This window comes from Corylus avellana, chromosome 11, assembly GCF_965113065.1.
Source record: "Corylus avellana chromosome 11, dhCorAvel1.hap1.2, whole genome shotgun sequence".
NCBI classification, from domain to species: domain Eukaryota; kingdom Viridiplantae; phylum Streptophyta; class Magnoliopsida; order Fagales; family Betulaceae; genus Corylus; species Corylus avellana.
The window spans coordinates 9,045,489-9,065,957 of NC_142500.1; the positions used below are offsets into that span (position 1 = coordinate 9,045,489).

Here is a 20,469-nt window from a genome sequence, read left to right on the forward strand (position 1 = left end):
AGGGTTGCAAATTTAAGAATTCTAAGGCCAGCAGCCCAAGGCTAGCTACTCTAGCCATGGGCCAAGCCTACAATTCTGGCCCATTTTTAATTTAACTAGACTATATTAATTTAGCAACAAAAAAAAAAAAATCAATTGTAATTTATAGTAGTAGTTACAATGGTTTCACAGACGGCGTGTTCTCTTGAGGGCCTTACAACAATGTCAATGTCTCTCTCTCTCTTTGGGAGAACAAGTCTCTGGAGAAAAAGTGGGCGCACATTACATTAAATTTCATCCCCACATTTGTCTCTGCTAGTAGCTGTCAACTTGTTCCAAACCTTCACATCATTTCAACTCCTACTTTTTGGTATTTTGTAATTATTTACCAATGTTGTGATTTCCAATGAGTAGTTCAATCGATTGTAAACCACGCTTCATGAAGCGGAGGTCACTAGTTTGAATTTCTCATCTCTTTCTCTTGTGTGAACATATCAAAAAAAAAAAAAAAAAAAAAAAACAATGTTGTGGGCATAATATTTTAAATTAATTAATATTTAATAAAGATTAATTTAAAATGAGTAAAAAGTGCCAAATCAATAGTATTGAACAAAATTATGCAATATATTGAAGTCAGTGTTAGGTTAAGCGAATCCAACCTGATTAGCTTTGGGTGTACCCACCTTAGAAGAAAAGTATTTTCCTTTCCAAATGGTAGACTTTACCCAACCTCTTCAATCTTTTAATAATAATGAAAATGACTTTCGTAAAATTGGTAGTTGCATTCATTTCTCTCCAACTTCTTTTTTTATCATCATCACGTCTTTCCAAAGGACTAGGATTCTTATTTCAGGAGGATTTACTTACTTCCTCAATAAGTTTCTCCTCATTTTCATCCACTTAACTTCACTATTTTTACACGTCTATCTCTCTCTCTCTCTCTCTCTCTCAACATTTTTAAATAAGTATGTAATAAAGGCTGCTTTTTTAGATTTCAACAACATTGATGGGCTATATAATTATAAATTATTAACGGTCTAAAGCTAAAAAGTGTATAAAATGGTTGGAATGCCAGCTATGCGTTAAATAAAACCGCCAGTAATAAACGCAGAGTGCCAGGACGCCCATAATTGCATTCATGATTGCATTCATGGATGTCCCATTTCACCCTTTCATTCATTCATCACCTATGTAACCAATTTTTTAGGTTTATAAATAGTTGTACGCGTTGGTAACTACCTTTCTCTCCCCCAAAATGCAATTTATCCCTTCTATATTTTTCTTTCTTTTTTTCAAGCTTAACTGCTCAGTATCATTTTATCAGGATATTTTTTAAAATATGAGATTCTCATATTCTAAAGTTAGAGCTATCCATTTTATTTAACGGTCTAAGTAAATGCAACAGTTTGTGTGTTATCGAGATAATTAATTTTAGTTTTCAATATATCAAATCTATTTGCCTCGGTAATCTAAATTTCTGTATTTGTTTAAATCGTTAAATGAAATGGATGACTCAAATTTTATCAAAAGTCATACATTTAGTCCCAGTGATTTTTACATTTAATGGTGTATATAATTAATTCTATATTGTTGAAACTTCTTTAAAAGATATGTCAATATTAACTTCATATCTATCGTTAGATACACCAACTTCAAATTTGATAATGAAATAGATTATTTATTTCATTTGAAATGGAGTCAACCTTACTTACTCCCATGAAAACACCCTATCCACATGCTTTGTCATTGAAGTGCATCTTGAATAAGTGAACTATGTCATTGCTTAGAGAGAAAAAATATAAAAATAAAAAGAAGCTAACTATGTTATCTAAGGGGGAACCAGGGTTTCTTTTCCAAGGGGCCAAAGCATGAATATGGTTTTCGATTTTTTGTTTTCTTCTTTTTGTTGTTTCTCATGAACTAAAAGCTACTATAGTTATCAAATTACAATTGGAACATATTGTAGTATGCAATAAGGGCTAAACTAAATCTTTTGGCCAAAATATAATCGTGAAAAATATAAAATTAGTCCATATAGTTTACATGACTTTTAATTAACTCTCTGTAAAATCAAAATGAATTCAACGATCTCTAAGGAATGTCAAAAAAAAAATAACAGTCAAATTCTATCCATTAATTTAATAAATTCCATTAGCATGATGCATCTGAGCTAACAAAATGGTGACATGTGTCCTATTTAAGTCAATGTCACATTAATGAAATTTGTTAATCAAGTTGACCAAATTTGATTGTAGGGAATAATTTTTTTTTGCAATACCTTAGGGACCTCCGAGTTTATTTTAATAGCATAGGGAGCTAATTATAAGGTAAACTACAAAGACTAATTTTGCACTTTGTTTAGCATTAACAAACAACTTTAAATATAAAATATTCAAACTACTTTTACTTTTATGCACACATTTTCAACAAAAAAATAAAATAATAAAAAGGACCATTTTACAAAGTTTTATCAACAAGATCTATGTACCTAACTAGATTAAGAGAGGCTTTCAAAAGAGGGAGCCATGGCCCATGCTAGCCCCCCTCGATCGGCCTCTGTCATCATTGTGGTTCATCTCAAAGGAGATAATAATTGACTTTGTTTAATAACACTTGTCTTTCTCTCGATTGTGTTATCTTTTCAAAACAAAAACATAAAACAACCCAAAGTAAAAAACACTCAATATTATTTTCACTTTTATTTTTTTATTTTTTAAACAAAAAAGTAGCATCTAAAAAGCATTAAAAATTAATCAAAGAAAAAAAAAAAGCTCCAAACGGTATATTTTATATTTTGTTTGGTTTGATAAGTTGAATATTTGATTGAGTGTTCCGCCGAGTCTCTCTCATAATTCTCATTGCTTTGAGTCTATATAAGGTTTGCATAGGTTGTGTAATTTTCTTCTTGTTCACTACTCTGCTTTGTGTTGTCCGTATAATGGGTTTGTTCAAGGAGGAGGGATTGGTGTACAAGCCGGTGGAAGAGGTTGATCTTGGTCCTACTAGTCATGAAATCTATCTCCGAGCCAACGTTAAAGGTTCTTCATCTTTCATCTTCTTCTTCTTCGTCTTCTTCTTCTTCCTCTGTCACATAATTTTCAGTTTCTCTATATCTTGTTCATGCAACTACAACTCTTTCGAGGATTTATTTCCCTCTCTTTCATCTAAAACTACAACTCTGGTAAATATAAGCTCCATTAGAGGGTTGCAAACACTACCAAATTAAAATTGCACTTCTTTGATAGTTTATCCCCTGCTTTCTTCGTATAATATAGTTGGTACAACTTTGATATTAAAATCGGGCACCAATTCACACAGTTGATGGGTCTAAGTATTGGCTATCACAACTTTAATTTAAATGCATGAGATTGAAGGCATAATTTGTGTTCCCCCAATTGAAATACGGATGGCAGACAGTCACAGAACTAGAGAGAGAGAGAGAGAGAGAGAGAGAGAGAGAGAGAGAGAATTCTGCAAAATTTATAGTTAAGAATTGTTTTACTGACACTTGTGTTTTTTGCTGACAATTGGTGGAAACACATATAATTAGTAATGAAATGTGTGTTTTTTGGCATAAATCGTAGCTCCTAGAATGGCTGGACTTCTTGTCAAAATTTTCGCCTGGTTTCTGGAGTCACGGATCTTCGGGACATTGTTGTTGTACATATTGAAGAGAAACAATCTAATTCACAAGGTACACACCCTTTTTCTTCTTTATTATTATTATTTATGAATAAGAATCTTTGAATGAAAATCACATAATACCAAGGTCCAAGGCATATATAACTGATCAAAACAACCCCAACGAAACTCATTTTATAACGTGTGGCAGTGGTTCTCATTGATTGTGCAATTTACGTCTTAATTTCGCCAAATAGGGTGTATATATGCATATGATGACTTGACAAATCAACAACCATTATATCAGTTTACGTTTACAAATTCTTCTGTTATAAAATTTATAATAATTAACTTTTTTTTTTTCTTTTCCTTTGTACTTGCACTACTTTAAATGAGTGGAAGAATAGAAGGAAATTTCTGTCTATATATATATATATATATATATATATATATTAGGTTGGATCTAAAATGATTGCATTTATATCTCAACGGTAAGCTATTAACTTCTTCTTCTCAAGTTGTAAATTCACTCACCAATTTCAGAATCACACGTCCCACTCGCCCACACAGCTAGGCCCAGAATCAATATTTTTCTTTAGGTGTAGAGTATTAAACCTTTCTTCTTTTAATTTTTTTTTTTTAATTTTTAATTTTTTATATCAATTGATTTATTACTAAATATTCAATTACTTATATAAAAAAAAAAATGCTTTATGTAAATTGTACAATATTTATTATTATATGTTGGTATACTGTATACACATATTGAGAGAAAGTTGACATTAGAGAGACGCTATCAAATATTAATTTAGCTTTCAAAATATTTTGGACGAGGTTTTTAATGCAAATACATTTGGTGACCCAAAGCCTCCCTCCCCCGGGCCCCGCCCATAGCTGACCCTTAGGACTAGACGTGTTTTAGTTGGATTACGTGAGAGGTTTCATGTCGGATTGGACCTCTAAATCTAATCTCTCACTTTCTTATTTCAACCACTAACATTGGAATTTATTTTCTCTTATTTTATTATAAAAATTGACAGTTTTTAATGCTGCCGTCTCCATCAAGTCCTTCATGAAAGTAGTTTGGGGGCATAAAAGAGATTTGCCTCAGCACATAAAGAAAACATAAATTAAGGTCGATTTGGTTTCCTGAATTGAATCCAAAAATTGAATAGCTATTTTTCATTTGATAACGACTTCTGTTTTTTTTTTTTTTTAAGTAAAGTTTACATATCCTCCTTAAACTATCACTTAATTAACAATGTCCTTCCTAAATTTTCAATTGTGATAATGTCCCTTCAAAACTACTAAAACATTGTCAATGTTCCCTTCAAGACTAGCAATATGACAAAAATGCCCCAATAAATTTCTTAATAGGACAAAAATACCCCTATAAATTAAAAAAAAATGATTTTTTTTTAAAAAAGAAAAATTTTAATTTAAAAATAATATTTATAAAAAAAAATTTTTTAATTTTTTTTTTTAAAACGGAAATTTGTATATATTTTTTTTTTTTTTAAAAAAAACTATTTTTTTATTTAGTTTTAAAAAACAAAAAATTTCATTTTATTAAACGAAAATTTTATTTTTTTTAAATGTAAATTTTTATTTAAATAAAATTATAAAACAAAAATAAAAAAACGAAAAATTTTCAATTTTTATTAAAAAAAAAAAAATCGAAATTTTTTTAATTTTTTTTTCTTATAAAATTGATTTTAAAAAAAATGGCCAACGTTTGGATTTTTTTTTTTTTTTTTACTAAGGATAATTTCGTTATTGAAGGGAACATTGACAATTTTTGGTAGTTTGGGGAGGGGGGACACTGTCACAATTGAAAGTTTAGGGGGGACATTGTCAATTGAGTGATAATTTAAGGGGGTTATGTGGACTTTCCCTTTTTTTTTTCTTCCTCACGTGTGAAACGGATACAAAAACCCAATGGCCAGCCACTCGGTTATATATTATTAGTAGAGAAGGACCTAAAGGAAACATAAAACCTAATTTTAATAGGCTTTAAGTTTGTGGTTATCTCATAAACCTTTCCAAGTCCTATAAATTAATTAATTAATTAATTAATTAATTTTTTTTTAAAAAAAAAGTTTCTCTTAATTATAATATATTCCATTATAAAGATATAATTGCACCCTAAGAATTATGTAATTACAAAAGAGCTTATTATCCTACTAATGCTTGTAGATAAACCCCTCTATAAGATATCTATAGGTGATTGAACAAGGTATTTTAATTTATTGTCGACCTTATCCAACTACATCTTTAATTCTTGAATCCTTAATTTAATCATATGATCATCTATAACACTCTTTATCAAAAAAATCAAATCCTTTAGAGTATTAATTATAAATTATATTGCTTTACTAAAATTATCTATATATATTAGCAGCCGAGTTGAGTTGAGCTGATTTTTGGCTAATTTTTATGAAGGCTCCAGCTTGAGCCGAACTCCAAGAGAGTGTTTAAAGGACAAAAATTTTATCCAAATCAGTCTGAAGAAAATATGCTTAAACCCATTTAAAATAGTGTCCAGTGTTTATAAACATTTAAAACGTTAGTCTAAGTTAGTAAACTGCTATTAATGACCTTAAGAATTTAATATGCGTTTTAAATGTTTATAGACACTTGGTACTATTTTAAATGGGTTGGATGATATTTCCTTTAGACTAGTTTGGAAGAAATTTCTATCCTTGTTTATCTTCGACTACTTTTCACGTTAACTGGTCTTTAGTCATTGTACGTAACATATATACAACAAAACTAACCGATTTGAAAATGTCAACAAGTGTTTAAATTTCAAATCTAAGACAAACTAGGGTTTTATAAAAATACAATTTATAGGTTTTGTTTTCATCTTAAAAGCATTTGGCCAGCATGACAGCGTGTTTACGTACATAAGTCAATTACTTTTACATGACTTTATAAGTATTCTCAAAACCTTCTTTTAATAAAACTATCAAATATAACATAACCATTTATATAGTTATAATAATTTTGGCAGCATCTCTACAGTATGATCATAATTACTTTATAATGTACATTATATGAACATTATAACGACATTTAAGCAACTTAGTATAGCCACATAGAAAATTATATGGGCAATACTATGAGACTATAACAAATTTAACTTTTGCACATACATGAGCATTATAAGTAAGGTATAAATACGTTGGAAGCCGCATATATTTCATATGGGCATTACAAAAGTGGTACATAAAATCTAAACTAATCAAATAAAACAAATGCTAGAACTTTGGGAAATTATCACCAAAACTCCTCTTTAGATCGGTAACTTCGAACTTCTTTAACCGATAACCAACTTTCATACCACTCCGACCCTCAAGAACTCTTCCTTATACTCTTAAGAGTACTAAAACTGAAAAGAGACAGAGAGCTATAAAAATTCGCGCTGAGAAATTTCGAATGAAAACTCAACCTATTTATAGAGTACTTCACATCTTGGTCAACCGAGATATTAATTGAGCTTGCTCGACTACGCCAATTTATGTATTGGCCTAGTTGTTTTACGCCACGTGTCACGATTGACCTAACATGTGGCTACTAGTTCATGGGTGTCACACATATCTGTTGCAAGTTGTGAAGCCCAGGTGACACCGTTCACTTAGACAGGTGGCACCCAAACCTTGGGCCCAAGTTTTGCCACGTCATCTTGCCTTGTCACTAACATTTCTCGGTCAACTAAGGTCCCTAGCTCGCTTGATTGAGCTTCGCCTAGCAAAAACCTTAGTTTTCTGCACTCGGTTTGATTTTGATTCGTTTTCATGTACTGTTACCTCATATTTTTATAGGGTATTCCAGTATCTCATATTCCAGTATTCTAATGAGTTATTTCATGCATTTTGACAGTACTTTATCATAAGATTGCCTATCGGCTTGCATCAATTTACTTATGCACAAAAATGACCGTGCCGCACCAATAATTGTTATGAAATGCTTAAAAGGTCTATTTTAACTTTTGCAGCTCATAACTAATGCGGAGCTAGAGATGCATCCTCTCTATGTTCCCGTACATCCTTTTGAAGGTTTGTTTAATCATTCATTTTTATCGCATTAATTTCAACTCTTTGCATAGTTGTTGTATCACAAATCGTGACTTAAACTAACTTTACTTATATAATTCAAGCATTCTAAGACAACTAATAAAGCAATGTTTTTTTTTGCAAATAGAATAATTGTGAATTTCATGATTTAGTATTGAAGGTACTACACCTAATTTTCCTACATTTTAGATAATTATTATTTATAGAACCCAAGATGTACATATAGGCAGTTGGGTGCCGTACAGATCTACATAATGAATCTATTGTCTTAAGGTTGACATTACTATTTAAACACTACACATTTGCTATTAACTCACAATAAATTTTCCTATATATTAAGAATATTATCTTAGGGTTATTTGTTTCCTCATGTGTTCTAGGTCTACTAGGTTTACCTTTTCTTAGTCTATTAGGTTATTTGCTTATCACTCATAGCCTTTCTATAAATAGAGGCCTCGGTATTCATTATCAATATTAGACTTAATACAACGTAGTCCATTGTGTGCTTCCACTCTCCCTATTATTCTTCCGCTCTTCTATATCTCTCCATTATTCTATCATAGCATCAAAGCATATTTAACATGGTATCATAGTCACTTTTTTGTGGCCTTCAATAAACGTCTTTTCTTGTGTTTTTCTTTTGTCGAATTTTAGTCTCATCGTCCTATATCAAGCACCGCCAAAATTTCTACTGCCCATAGTCTCAAAATCATGCTAGCCTATAGATCCGGATCTGCCATCGGCCTTCCGATGCCCCGCCATGCGCCTCCGCCAGTTTCTGCTTGCGCCGCCGTTGCCCTTGCAGGAGCTACACGCTTCTGCCGCCGCCGACAATATAGATGCCGCCAAGTACAGATTCAAAGATCTGAAGCGTCTAGGCTTTTGTGGTGGTGCTCACAAGTGCCATCAAAAGGTTCTATCCATTAGTAAACATGCCTCCACGTGCATCCCAAGAGCAGTTCATGCGCCGGCAAGACTCACCTAAAAATCTTTTCGTTCTTGTTACAAGCCGCCATACAACGCCAATCACCTCGATAATAGTGCCAGTCAACAGGTCAGGACCAGTAGAGTCTAGAGCCATCAAGAATAGCGTCATTGGAGCTACCACACGCCACCCGAAGATAAGCGCGTGCATCCCACGCGCTCAAGCTGCTCCGCCATTGCCGTTCTGCCACAGGCCGCCACGGTGGTCCATTCACTTCGATCAGGGTGCTGTTCGATAGATCTCCTCAAGTCGACTCCAGAATTGGCAAGAACTCCTTTGTCCAACATTGCACGCGCCACTCCAAGCTGTGCACATGAATCTCATGCGCCAAGCCTCTACCGTCAACTGTTGTGCATGCAACACACGCGCCAAGCGCTCCAAACTACCATGTCAGCCCTACTGCCATATCAGCCCTAGGGCCATGTTAGCGGTGACACGTTAGTAGTGCCACATCATCATTGACACGTCAGCCAGTGCCACGTCATCCTTTGCAATGTCATCACCTAGTCCACATCAGCTCCTTTACCACGTTAGCACATCGGCCATGTTAGCGACTTTGCCACGTCGGCACCTTGCCAAAGTTGACTTTGACCACTGAAAAAAAAAAAAGAAGAAAAAGTTGACTAGGTGTTTCCTACTCAATTTTTCGTCATGATTTCAAATTTGTGGTCTATTTTTGCTTTTAGCATCTCTATATGGCAGAAAACAAGATTCTTCTCCAAATTTAGGCATTTATTTTATGCGGTTCAAGTAGGTTTATGCATTGTTCAATTCGGTTCCACAGCCTTTTTCTTTGGCACAGTTCAATCCGGTTCATTCTTCTTGCGGTAGGCACTCTCGAGTTAGCCCAATCTTTCCTCAGGTCCATGGGTTTTCGAGCCAAAGAAGCCCCTTTCAACTGGCGCACTTATGCCTTGTCAAATGCTGCCATCACCGGTCATTGCAGCTTCTGCTAGGCCATTGATCCATTACTAATGAGAATTTTTTGGGTCAGACCTTCCAACGGTGTAAGGGTTTCAGGCATGATTAGCCTCTTCAACCGGCCCTACTTAGCTTAGCAAACTAGGCAAGACAATCCAAGGGTTTCATGCATGATTAGCCTCTTCAACTGACCTTGCTTATCTCAGCCGACCAAGCGAAATGGTCTACTAGTTAGAATTTTTGGGTCAGACTTTAGCTCAACTGACCAGATGAGATGGTCCAAGGGTTACGGGCCAAGCAAACCCCTTTTAACTTGCCTTGCTTTCTCTTCGCTCGACCAGACGAGGCCAGCTTCTTCATTACTAGTATATGGTTTTCAAGTCAAATTACAACTAAATGAACCAAGCTCCAGCTTAAATGCATTGCTCAATTCAGGCAGAATCCATCGGTCTCTAGAACCTTTTATGACATTCCTTCAGCAACTCTTTCGGCACAAGCAGCTTTTTCAGCGACTTACACTCTTTCTTTCCCTTTCTTTTACTCAAACTCAAGCTTATACCTTGAGTTTGAGGGGACATATTAAGAATATTTTGTTAGGGTTATTTATTTCCTTATGTGTTCTAGGTCTACTAGGTTTACCTTTCCTTAGTCTATTAGGTTACTTGCTTATCACTCATAGCCTTTCTATAAATAGAGGCCTCGGTATTCATTATCAATATTAGACTTAATACAACGTAGTCCATTGTGTGCTTCCACTCTCCCTATTATTCTTCCGCTCTTCTATATCTCTCCATTATTCTATCATAGCATCAAAGCATATTTAACATGGTATCAGAGCTATTCTAACATGGTATCAGAGTCACTTTTTTGTGGCCTTCAATAAACGTTTTTTCTTGTATTTTTCTTTTGTCGAATTTTAGTCTCATCACCCTACATCAAGCGCCGCCAAAATTTCTACTGCCCATAGTCTCAAAATCATACCAGCTTATAGATCTGGATCTGCCATCGGCCTTCCGATGCCCCGCCATGCGCCTCCGCCAGTTTCTGCTTGCGCCTCCGCCAGTTTCTGCTTGCGCCGCCGTTGCCCTTGTAGGAGCTACACGCTTCTGCCGCCGCCGACAATATAGATGCCGCCAAGTACAGATTCAAAGATCTGAAGCGTCTAGGCTTTTGTGGTGGTGCTCACAAGTGCCATCAAAAGGTTCTATCCATTAGTAAACATGCCTCCACGTGCATCCCAAGAGCAGTTCATGCGCCGGCAAGACTCACCTAAAAATCTTTTCGTTCTTGTTACAAGCCGCCATACAACGCCAATCACCTCGATAATAGTGCCAGTCAACAGGTCAGGACCAGTAGAGTCTAGAGCCATCAAGAATAGCATCATTGGAGCTACCACACGCCACCCGAAGATAAGCGCGTGCATCTCACGAGCTCAAGCTGCTTCGCCACTGCCGTTCTGCTACAGGTCGCCACGGTGGTCCGTTCACTTCGATCAGGGTGCTGTTCGATAGATCTCCTTAAGACGACTCCAGAATTGGCAAGAACTCCTCTGTCCAACATTGCACGCGCCACTCCAAGCTGTGCACATGAATCTCATGCGCCAAGCCTCCACCGTCAACTGTTGCGCGTGCAACACACGCGCCAAGCGCTACAAACTACCATGTGAGCCCTACTGCCATATCAGCCCTAAGGCCATGTTAGCGGTAACACGTTAGTAGTGCCACATCATCATTGACACGTCAGCCAGTGCCACGTCATCCTTTGCAATGTCATCACCTAGTCCACATCAGCCCTTTTACCACGTTAGCACATCGGCCATGTTAGCGACTTTGCCACGTCGGCACCTTGCCAAAGTTGACTTTGACCACTGAAAAAAAAAAAAAAAAAAAAAAAAAGTTGACTAGGTGTTTCCTACTCAATTTTTCGTCATGATTTCAAATTTGTGGTCTATTTTTGCTTTTGGCATCACCATATGGCAGAAAACAAGATTCTTCTCCAAATTTAGGCATTTATTTTATGCGGTTCAAGTAGGTTTATGCATTGTTCAATTCGGTTCCATAGCCTTTTTCTTTGGCATAGTTCAATCCGGTTCATTCTTCTTGCGGTAGGCACTCTCGAGTTAGACCAATCTTTCCTCAGGTCCATGGGTTTTCGAGCCAAAGAAGCCCCTTTCAACTGGCGCACTTATGCCTTGTCGAATGCCGCCATCACCGGTCACTGCAGCTTCTCCTAGGCCATTAATCCATTACTAATGAGAATTTTTTGGGTCAGACCTTTCAACGGTGCAAGGGTTTCAGGCATGATTAGCCTCTTCAACCGGCCCTACTTAGCTTAGCCAACTAGGCGAGACGATCCAAGGGTTTCATGCATGATTAGCCTCTTCAACTGACCCTGCTTATCTCAGCCGACTATGTGAAATGGTCTACTAGTTAGAATTTTTGGGTTAGACTTTAGCTCAACCGACCAGATGAGACGGTCCAAGGGTTACAGGCCAAGCAAACCCCTTTTAACTTGCCTTGCTTTCTCTTCGCTCAACCAGATGAGGCCAGCTTCTTCATTACTAGTATATGGTTTTCAAGTCAAATTACAACTAAGTGAACCAAGCTCCAGCTTAAATGCATTGCTCAATTCAGGCAGAATCCATCGGTCTCTAGCAACTTTTATGACGTTCCTTCAGCAACTCTTTCGGCACAAGCAGCTTTTTCAGCGACTTACACTCTTTCTTTCCCTTTCTTTTACTCAAACTCAAGCTTATACCTTGAGTTTGAGGGGACATATTAGGAATATTATGTTAGGGTTATTTATTTCCTTATGTGTTCTAGGTCTACTAGGTTTACCTTTCCTTAGTCTATTAGGTTACTTGCTTATCACTCATAGCCTTTCTATAAATAGAGGCCTCGGTATTCATTATCAATATTAGACTTAATACAACGTAGTCCATTGTGTGCTTCCACTCTCCCTATTATTCTTCCGCTCTTCTATATCTCTCCATTATTCTATCATAGCATCAAAACATATTTAACATGGTATCAGAGTCACTTTTTTGTGGCCTTCAATAAACGTCTTTTCTTGTGTTTTTCTTTTGTCGAATTTTAGTCTTATCGCCCTACATCAAGCGCCGCCAAAATTTCTACTGCCCATAGTCTCAAAATCATGCCAGCTTATAAATCCGGATCTGCCATCGGCCTTCCGATGCCCCGCCATGTGCCTCCGCCAGTTTCTGCTTGCGCCGCCATTGCCCTTGTAGGAGCTACACGCTTCTGCTGCCCTCGACAATATAGATGCCGCCAAGTACAGATTCAAAGATCTGAAGCGTCTAGGCTTCTGTGGTGGTGCTCACAAGTGCCATCAAAAGGTTCTATCCATTAGTAAACATGCCTCCACGCGCATCCCAAGAGCAGTTCATGCGCCGGCGAGACTCACCTAAAAATCTTTTCGTTCCTGTTACAAGCCGCCATACAACGCCAATCACCTCGATAATAGTGCCAATCGACAGGTCAGGACCAGGTGAGTCTAAAGCCATTAAGAATAGCATCATTGGAGCTACCACACGCCACCCGAAGATAAGCGCGTGCATCTCACGCGCTCAAGCTACTTCGCCATTGCCGTTCTGCCACAGGCCGCCACGGTGGTCCGTTCACTTCGATCAGGGTGCTGTTCGATAGATCTCCATAAGACGACTCCAGAATTGGCAAGAACTCCTCTGTCCAACATTGCACGCGCCACTCCAAGCTGTACACATGAATCTCATGCGCCAAGCCTCTACCGTCAACTGTTGCGCGTGCAACACACGCGCCAAGCGCTCCAAACTACCATGTCAGCCCTAAGGCCATGTTAGCGGTGACATGTCAGTAGTGCCACATCATCATTGACACGTCAGCCAATGCCACGTCATCCTTTGCAATGTCATCACCTAGTCCACATCAGCTCCTTTACCACGTTAGCACATTGGCCATGTTAGCGACTTTGCCACGTCGGCACCTTGCCAAAGTTGACTTTGACCACTGAAAAAAAAAAAAAAAAAAAAGTTGACTAGGTGTTTCCTACTCAATTTTTCGTCATGATTTCAAATTTGTGGTCTATTTTTGCTTTTGGCATCTTTATATGGCAGAAAACAAGATTCTTCTCCAAATTTAGGCATTTATTTTATGCGGTTCAAATAGGTTTATGCATTGTTCAATTTGGTTCCACAGCCTTTTTCTTTGGCATAGTTCAATCCGGTTCATTCTTCTTGCGGTAGGCACTCTCGGGTTAGACCAATCTTTCCTCAGGTCCATGGGTTTTCGAGCCAAAGAAGCCCCTTTCAACTGGCGCACTTATGCCTTGTCAAATGCCACCATCACCGGTCACTGCAGCTTCTCCTAGGCCATTAATCCATTACTAATGAGAATTTTTTGGGTCAGACCTTTCAACGGTGCAAGAGTTTCAGGTATGATTAGCCTCTTCAACCGGCCCTACTTAGCTTAGCCAACTAGGCGAGACGATCCAAGGGTTTCATGCATGATTAGCCTCTTCAACTGACCCTGCTTATCTCAGCCGACCAAGCGAAATGGTCTACTAGTTAGAATTTTTGGGTTAGACTTTAGCTCAACCGACCAGATGAGACGGCCCAAGGGTTACAGGCCAAGCAAACCCCTTTTAACTTGCCTTGCTTTCTCTTCGCTCGACCAAACGAGGCCAGCTTCTTCATTACTAGTATATGGTTTTCAAGTCAAATTACAACCAAGTGAACCAAGCTCCATCTTAAATGCATTGCTCAATTCAGGCAGAATCCATCGGTCTCTAGCAACTTTTATGACGTTCCTTCGGCAACTCTTTCGGCACAAGTAGCTTTTTCAGTGACTTACACTCTTCCTTTCCCTTCTTTTACCCAAACTCAAGCTTATACCTTGAGTTTGAGGGGACATATTATGAACATTATGTTAGGGTTATTTATTTCCTTATGTGTTCTAGGTCTACTAGGTTTACCTTTCCTTAGTCTATTAGGTTACTTGCTTATCACTCATAGCATCTTTATAAATAGAGGCATCTGTATTCATTATCAATATCAGTCTTAATACAATGTAGTCCATTGTGTGCTTCCGCTCTCCCTATTACTCTTCCGCTCTTCTATATCTCTCCATTATTTTATCATAGCATCAAACCATATTTAACATGGTATCAGAGCTATTCTAACACTATAAAATGTAGGATTTTTTTTTTTTTAATATATATATGTTTGTGATCGCAGATCTTAAAGAACAAGAAGTCAAATGCATAGATTTTGATTTATCTCCACCTGAGCAAGTTCAACAGGCAGTGAACTGCTTTCCTAATTCTTCGAAAGATATATTTGGTGGTATAAAACCTTCATTTCATAGGTGGACAATATTGGACTATGCAAAAGCTTATAGTTCCGGAAAACTAACTCCTCGAATGGTATGTGCGCCAACTTTGTTACTTGGTTAATCATATATTGTTGGTTGTCCTATTTAATTACATATTACTCATTATTTTTTAACTTCACAATTGCTTTCAAGCCTTAAATTGTATCATGTGATTGAAATCCTAAAAATGCTTTTATAAATTTCTTTATGTATAGTGCGTGTCCTTATTGTAGGCTTGTAGCTACCATGGAATATATATACACTCCATGGAATATAAATATATATATATCAGAAACTTAGAAAGAAAAATACTATTGTTATGTTAATGTATTTTACTATACTCACTATACTTGAATTTTTCCATTTGTACAGGTTGCAGAGCGATTTACAGCTGCTGTACATGAATGTTCTAATCCTCCTTTACAAATGTCATTCTTTATTAACTATAATGTTGAAGATATTCTAAAGCAAGCAAGTGAATCCACACTTCGGTATGAACGAGGTACACCACTGCATGCATTATAATGATTGAGCAACTTAACCATGAGTCTTTCTAATGAATACACACACCAAAATTTAAAAGTGCTTAACACATTTGTTATATCCCTCCGGATAGGACAAGCAATATCAATCCTAGATGGAATCCTAATTGCTATCAAGGATGAAATAGACTGTTGCCCTTATCCAACTACAGGTAATTAATTCAAGATTCTATCGTTATTCATTTATGATTAGGTGTATGTAATTAGTTAAACCAATCTTAATTAACTGTATTAATCTCAAATAATGTATGATTTACGTAAACCAACTAGGAGGAACCAAGTGGCTGCACAAAGTAAGACCTTGTACAAATGATGCATGTTGTGTTAAGCGCCTCAGATTATGTGGTGCCATACTTGTTGGGAAAACCAATATGCATGAACTTGGGTCTGGAACAAGTGGGATAAATCCTCATTACGGGTAACAATCTCATAATTTATTGCTTTATTACTTACTGATTAATCACTCATCATTGATGTGTATTATATATATATATATATATATATATATATATATATATATATATATATATATATATATATCGTATTTGTTCATCTGTCCTTTTAGAAACATTGACCACTACAATGAATATATGACATTGTAGGGTTACTAGAAATCCATATGATATCAAGAAGATCTCTGGAGGTTCTTCTAGTGGATCTGCTGCAGTGGTCGCTGCAGGATTGTGCCCTGTCGCCCTTGGTGTTGATGGCGGAGGTAAATTGTTTCAAAATAATTTCCTCATAAACCACCAAATAAATCTATGCAGCATATTCTTTGGTTGTTGGTTAATTACTAAACTTAATTTAGTAGTATTCATTTATAATTTACTCTAGATTTATGACGTTAAGGGTCTTGCATGTATTTAATTTAAAAGTCAATTTCATAAATAAATATGTTAAATATAAGGAATAATAGTTTTGGAAATTACATGGTTTCTTCTTTCTTTTTGGAATTTCAGTCAAATTGCTTTTTCTACACAAATTTGGAGTTCTTGTTTATTGTCCTTCTCCCACATGGATTGGACTTCTCAAATAACCATTTTTTTTTTTTTAATTTTTATTTTATTTTATTTTATTAACCTCTTTTAAAGACACTCTTTATTCGGCCTTTTGTGCACAAAGTGAGAAAGAGAGTGTCGACATAGAGAGAAAAAGGTAGCCACATCTTTCTTCCTTTTCTCACTATTGTAATGCCACACAAGTTAGAGAATTTAGAAGTTTTCTTTTTTGTGCAAGAGTGAGATATGGGTGTACCTCATTGTTGTTCCCACATAACAAAACAACCTAAATACTTGTGACTTTCTCCTTGGTCAAGTTCTGCGATCTCAATCCAGTCAATTATCATATTCAGTGCCAGTTCGCTCATTAGGTAATCTATATCCAATTCACCAGTCTTCTATCTTGTGCTGCTCTTTCTCCTTGTGAGCGTGCTTCTATTACCCACTGTGTATATGGATCAACAAGATCAAATAGAATCTAGATGGTTCGGTGTAACAGTGTAAAGCTAATGGTTCCAATCAAACAATAGGCCTTGACTATAGTGAAACATTTGCTTTTATTGCTAAGATGGTCACCAAGCAAGTCCTCCTTATCCTTGCAACTATTCATAGATGGAATCTCCATTAGCTTAATGTGAATAATGTCTTCTTAAATAATTATTTCAATGAAGATGTCTACATGCAAATCTCTCCTAGTTTCAGATGAAAGGTGGAGACACAAGTCTGCCAAGTTACAAGCATGACGCCAATCGTTTGTTAATTTTCATCTTCTCTTACTAACGCATCCTACAAACATTCAAAGGCTGATTATTCTCTGTTCATCTGATCCACAAAGATCATTTCACAGTTGTTCTTGTGTATGTAGATGATCTTATCATAGTAGGCAACAATTTAGACAAGATTGAAGATCTCAAGAAAAAGTTGTTGCAAATTTAAGGACGATAGAGTCTTGAAGTATTTTCTAGGGATAAAAGTAGCTCGGTCAACAAGTGGTATCTCTTTGTCACAAAGAAAGTATGTGCTCGAGATACTTGAAGATAATGGTTTCCTAGGTGAAAAAGTAGACACATTCTCAATGGAATAAAATTTGGCACTTAATCCAGATGATGGAGAGGGAGTTAAAGATCCCTCTTGGACGATTTATATTTTTTACTATCACCATGCTTGTCTTAGCTTATGTAGTACGGGTACCGAGTTTGTTCATGGACAAGCCCCCATAGCTCACCTGGATGAAGCACATAGGGTATTTTGATACAACAAGTGTTGTGCAAAAGACCACAATTATGGCAAATAAGACAAGACTATCATACATAATAACACTAAGATTTATGTGGTTTCTTGAATGTGATGTACTTCTACAGGTGGAGGTTATCACGAATAAATTCACTATTAAAAATGGAAAAGAAATTGTGAAGAGAAAACTACTAAGAACCCAAAGTTCTAATATATCCAAATATCACTGAAAGAACCCAAGCTACAGTTCTTCCTCAATGATAAACAAACAATACAATTATGCTAAAGATTGACAAAGCATCACAACATCAACACAATCAACACAAAAAATTTTGTTGACAAAGTGGAAAACCCTTTGAACACATTAATTGAAAAAACCACTCTGAGGCAGCCAAACCCGAGAAATCACGAAGAGATCCAGAATACCGACACATGAAAAATTACAACCCGATGTAAATCTCTAAACTCTGTACGACAACAAGTTACCCACTTGCCTCTAGACTCGACAATCTCTTCTTAGTGGCTCTCCTTACCGGTCTTCCGGTAGACTCTTGTAGAAAGTAACAACAACCAAAGAACCCCAAGAATACACACATAAACTTCAAGGAAGGCAAGCTACAATATACATCTTCACTTGGAAATACCAAATTGGACAAATCAATGAGAAAGCAAGAGCCACCTCTAGAATTCAATCAAGGTAAAACTATGAAGCAAGAAATCCTCTATAATCCAATCTAGGTAGAATACCACAATCTTGCTTAACCTTGAGAAGGAAACCTAAAACTCTATTTATATACCTTCTCATGAACATGTAAATTATGCAGAACTATTCATTTGTGGGGAACTTTGTCAAGATGAAATAATGACGAAAATGTATATCTGGGATTTCATTAGGACGTTTTGATGATGATATGATAACGATCTAAGAATCTGAGATTTTGTCAAGACGACTGCAGGAACGTCATGATGAACTGCTAGGGTTCTATCGCTTTCAAGCTGAGTTTGTCCTAACACCTTCATAAGGGAACACTTCAAACATAAAATCTCTCTTTATTTCTGACTTCATGTGATACGCTTTTTGATAATAAAACACGAAGGTTGTGGTTCCTTCTATAAAGTCTTAAATCATTTAGTGGTTCTCCAAATGCACTTCAAACAAGGAAATACAAGAATCTAAAATCCAATAGGACTAGTAAAGAGTCGGCTAACAAAACAAATACAAGAAGGAAAGTAAGGAGAGGCAGGGGCCCATGTGTGGGTGAAAAGGCACACCCAATGTTAACAATCTACCCCTTGACTTAAAACTTATTAAGTCTATTAGGTTGTAGAAATTGGCTCTATTTGGTGTGTCAAAATTCATTGTATGATTTTCCTAAGTTCTTAGAAGTGTTGTTGCCTTTTTATTATGTGTTTGTGCACTCAGTGTAATTTTGTTATGATTCCGTCATGACGAAATAATGATAGTTTTGGTCAGTAAGGTTGGTTTACTCTTTGTGAGATTTCTTCATGATGATGTCGTGTTACCGTTATGATGAAATTGGATATTCTTAAAGTTACAACTTTTTCTAAGTTCTTGTCATGATGACGTCAGCATCATGGTATAGCGAAATGCTCCTTGAAAATGGCATTTTATTATGATAATGTCAATATCCCGTCATGATGAAATTCTCCTTGATCTCACTATATCTTTTGTCATCATAACGTCAGGAAGACGTAATGATGAAACTGTTGGGTAGCGATGAAATCCTCGCATTTCATCATGACGTTTTTGCATTCATCATGACAAAATCCCATTTTGGAGTTTTCGTCATCAAACCGTCATTACAAAATTTTCCGTAAATGAATAGATATGAATACATATGCAAGCTAATTACATTTTACCAAGATTGGACTTTAGAGGTGTTCTTGCTTCAATTGCGTTCTTGCTTCATTGTGCTGCTATTTCTTTGTGTTATTGGTTAAGAGCTTACCGATGGAGTCAGTGAGGAAATGCACTAGGTAAAGATTGTCAAGCTTTGAGGTATGCCGGTTAGTCTGCTGGCTTACAGAGTCTAGGAGTTCACATCAGGTTGTAAGTTTTTCTCATATCTCTAATCTGAATCTCTCACATAGTGATTTTTTGGGTTTGGCTACCTGGAGTTGTTTTTCCCATTGATGTGTTCTTTCGGTTCTCTACTTTGTAAACAAATTCGTCGTCTTATGATTGTGATGTGTATGTCTTACTTATTGTTCTTTTAGTTTATATTATTGTTACTTTTATTGTGATTAGGGATATTACACGATCCACATTAGGGGTGTCAATTTGGTCTGGTTTCCCGGTTTTTGGCCAAAACTGGGAATCGGAACCTAGACCCCGGTTACTGGCCAGTTCCGGTTTTACCCGGTCCGATAACCGATTTTTTAAGAAAAAAAAATTTTGGGCTTATTTTAGGTATTGGGCCTAAAATAAGCTTATTTTTTTTTTTTATAAGATGCCACATTTTTAAAAAAATCTATTAGTCTTTTTGTCTAAATTAAAGCAGCTTTGTTGTGGTTGTTCTAAATAATTATTACAAAAATAAATATAAATTACCAACAATAAATACTTTATATATATATATATATATATATATATATATATATATATATATTTATAAACAATATATTTCATTATGCGCCTAAGAAATTGTAAGAACCAAACTTTATGAAAGAAATGCATCAAATAAGTGACCCAATTGACCAAATTTCCAGATGCTTAAGACCCCAACA

General features: G+C 36.1%; 1 protein-coding gene across 1 annotated transcript in view; it reads left to right on the top strand.

Annotated features, from left to right (window-relative positions):
* The first annotated feature begins 2,798 nt into the window (after positions 1–2,798).
* The window catches only part of LOC132166017 (fatty acid amide hydrolase), a 33,943-nt gene continuing 16,272 nt past the window's right edge, over positions 2,799–20,469 (top strand). The window contains exons 1-8 of the mRNA XM_059576755.2: positions 2,799–3,017; positions 3,564–3,673; positions 7,598–7,658; positions 14,813–15,000; positions 15,321–15,450; positions 15,565–15,642; positions 15,761–15,908; positions 16,093–16,205. Of these exons, the coding sequence (XP_059432738.2) occupies positions 2,918–3,017; positions 3,564–3,673; positions 7,598–7,658; positions 14,813–15,000; positions 15,321–15,450; positions 15,565–15,642; positions 15,761–15,908; positions 16,093–16,205 (928 nt within the window). The 5' untranslated portion in view covers positions 2,799–2,917. The remainder of the gene's footprint in view (positions 3,018–3,563; positions 3,674–7,597; positions 7,659–14,812; positions 15,001–15,320; positions 15,451–15,564; positions 15,643–15,760; positions 15,909–16,092; positions 16,206–20,469) is intronic.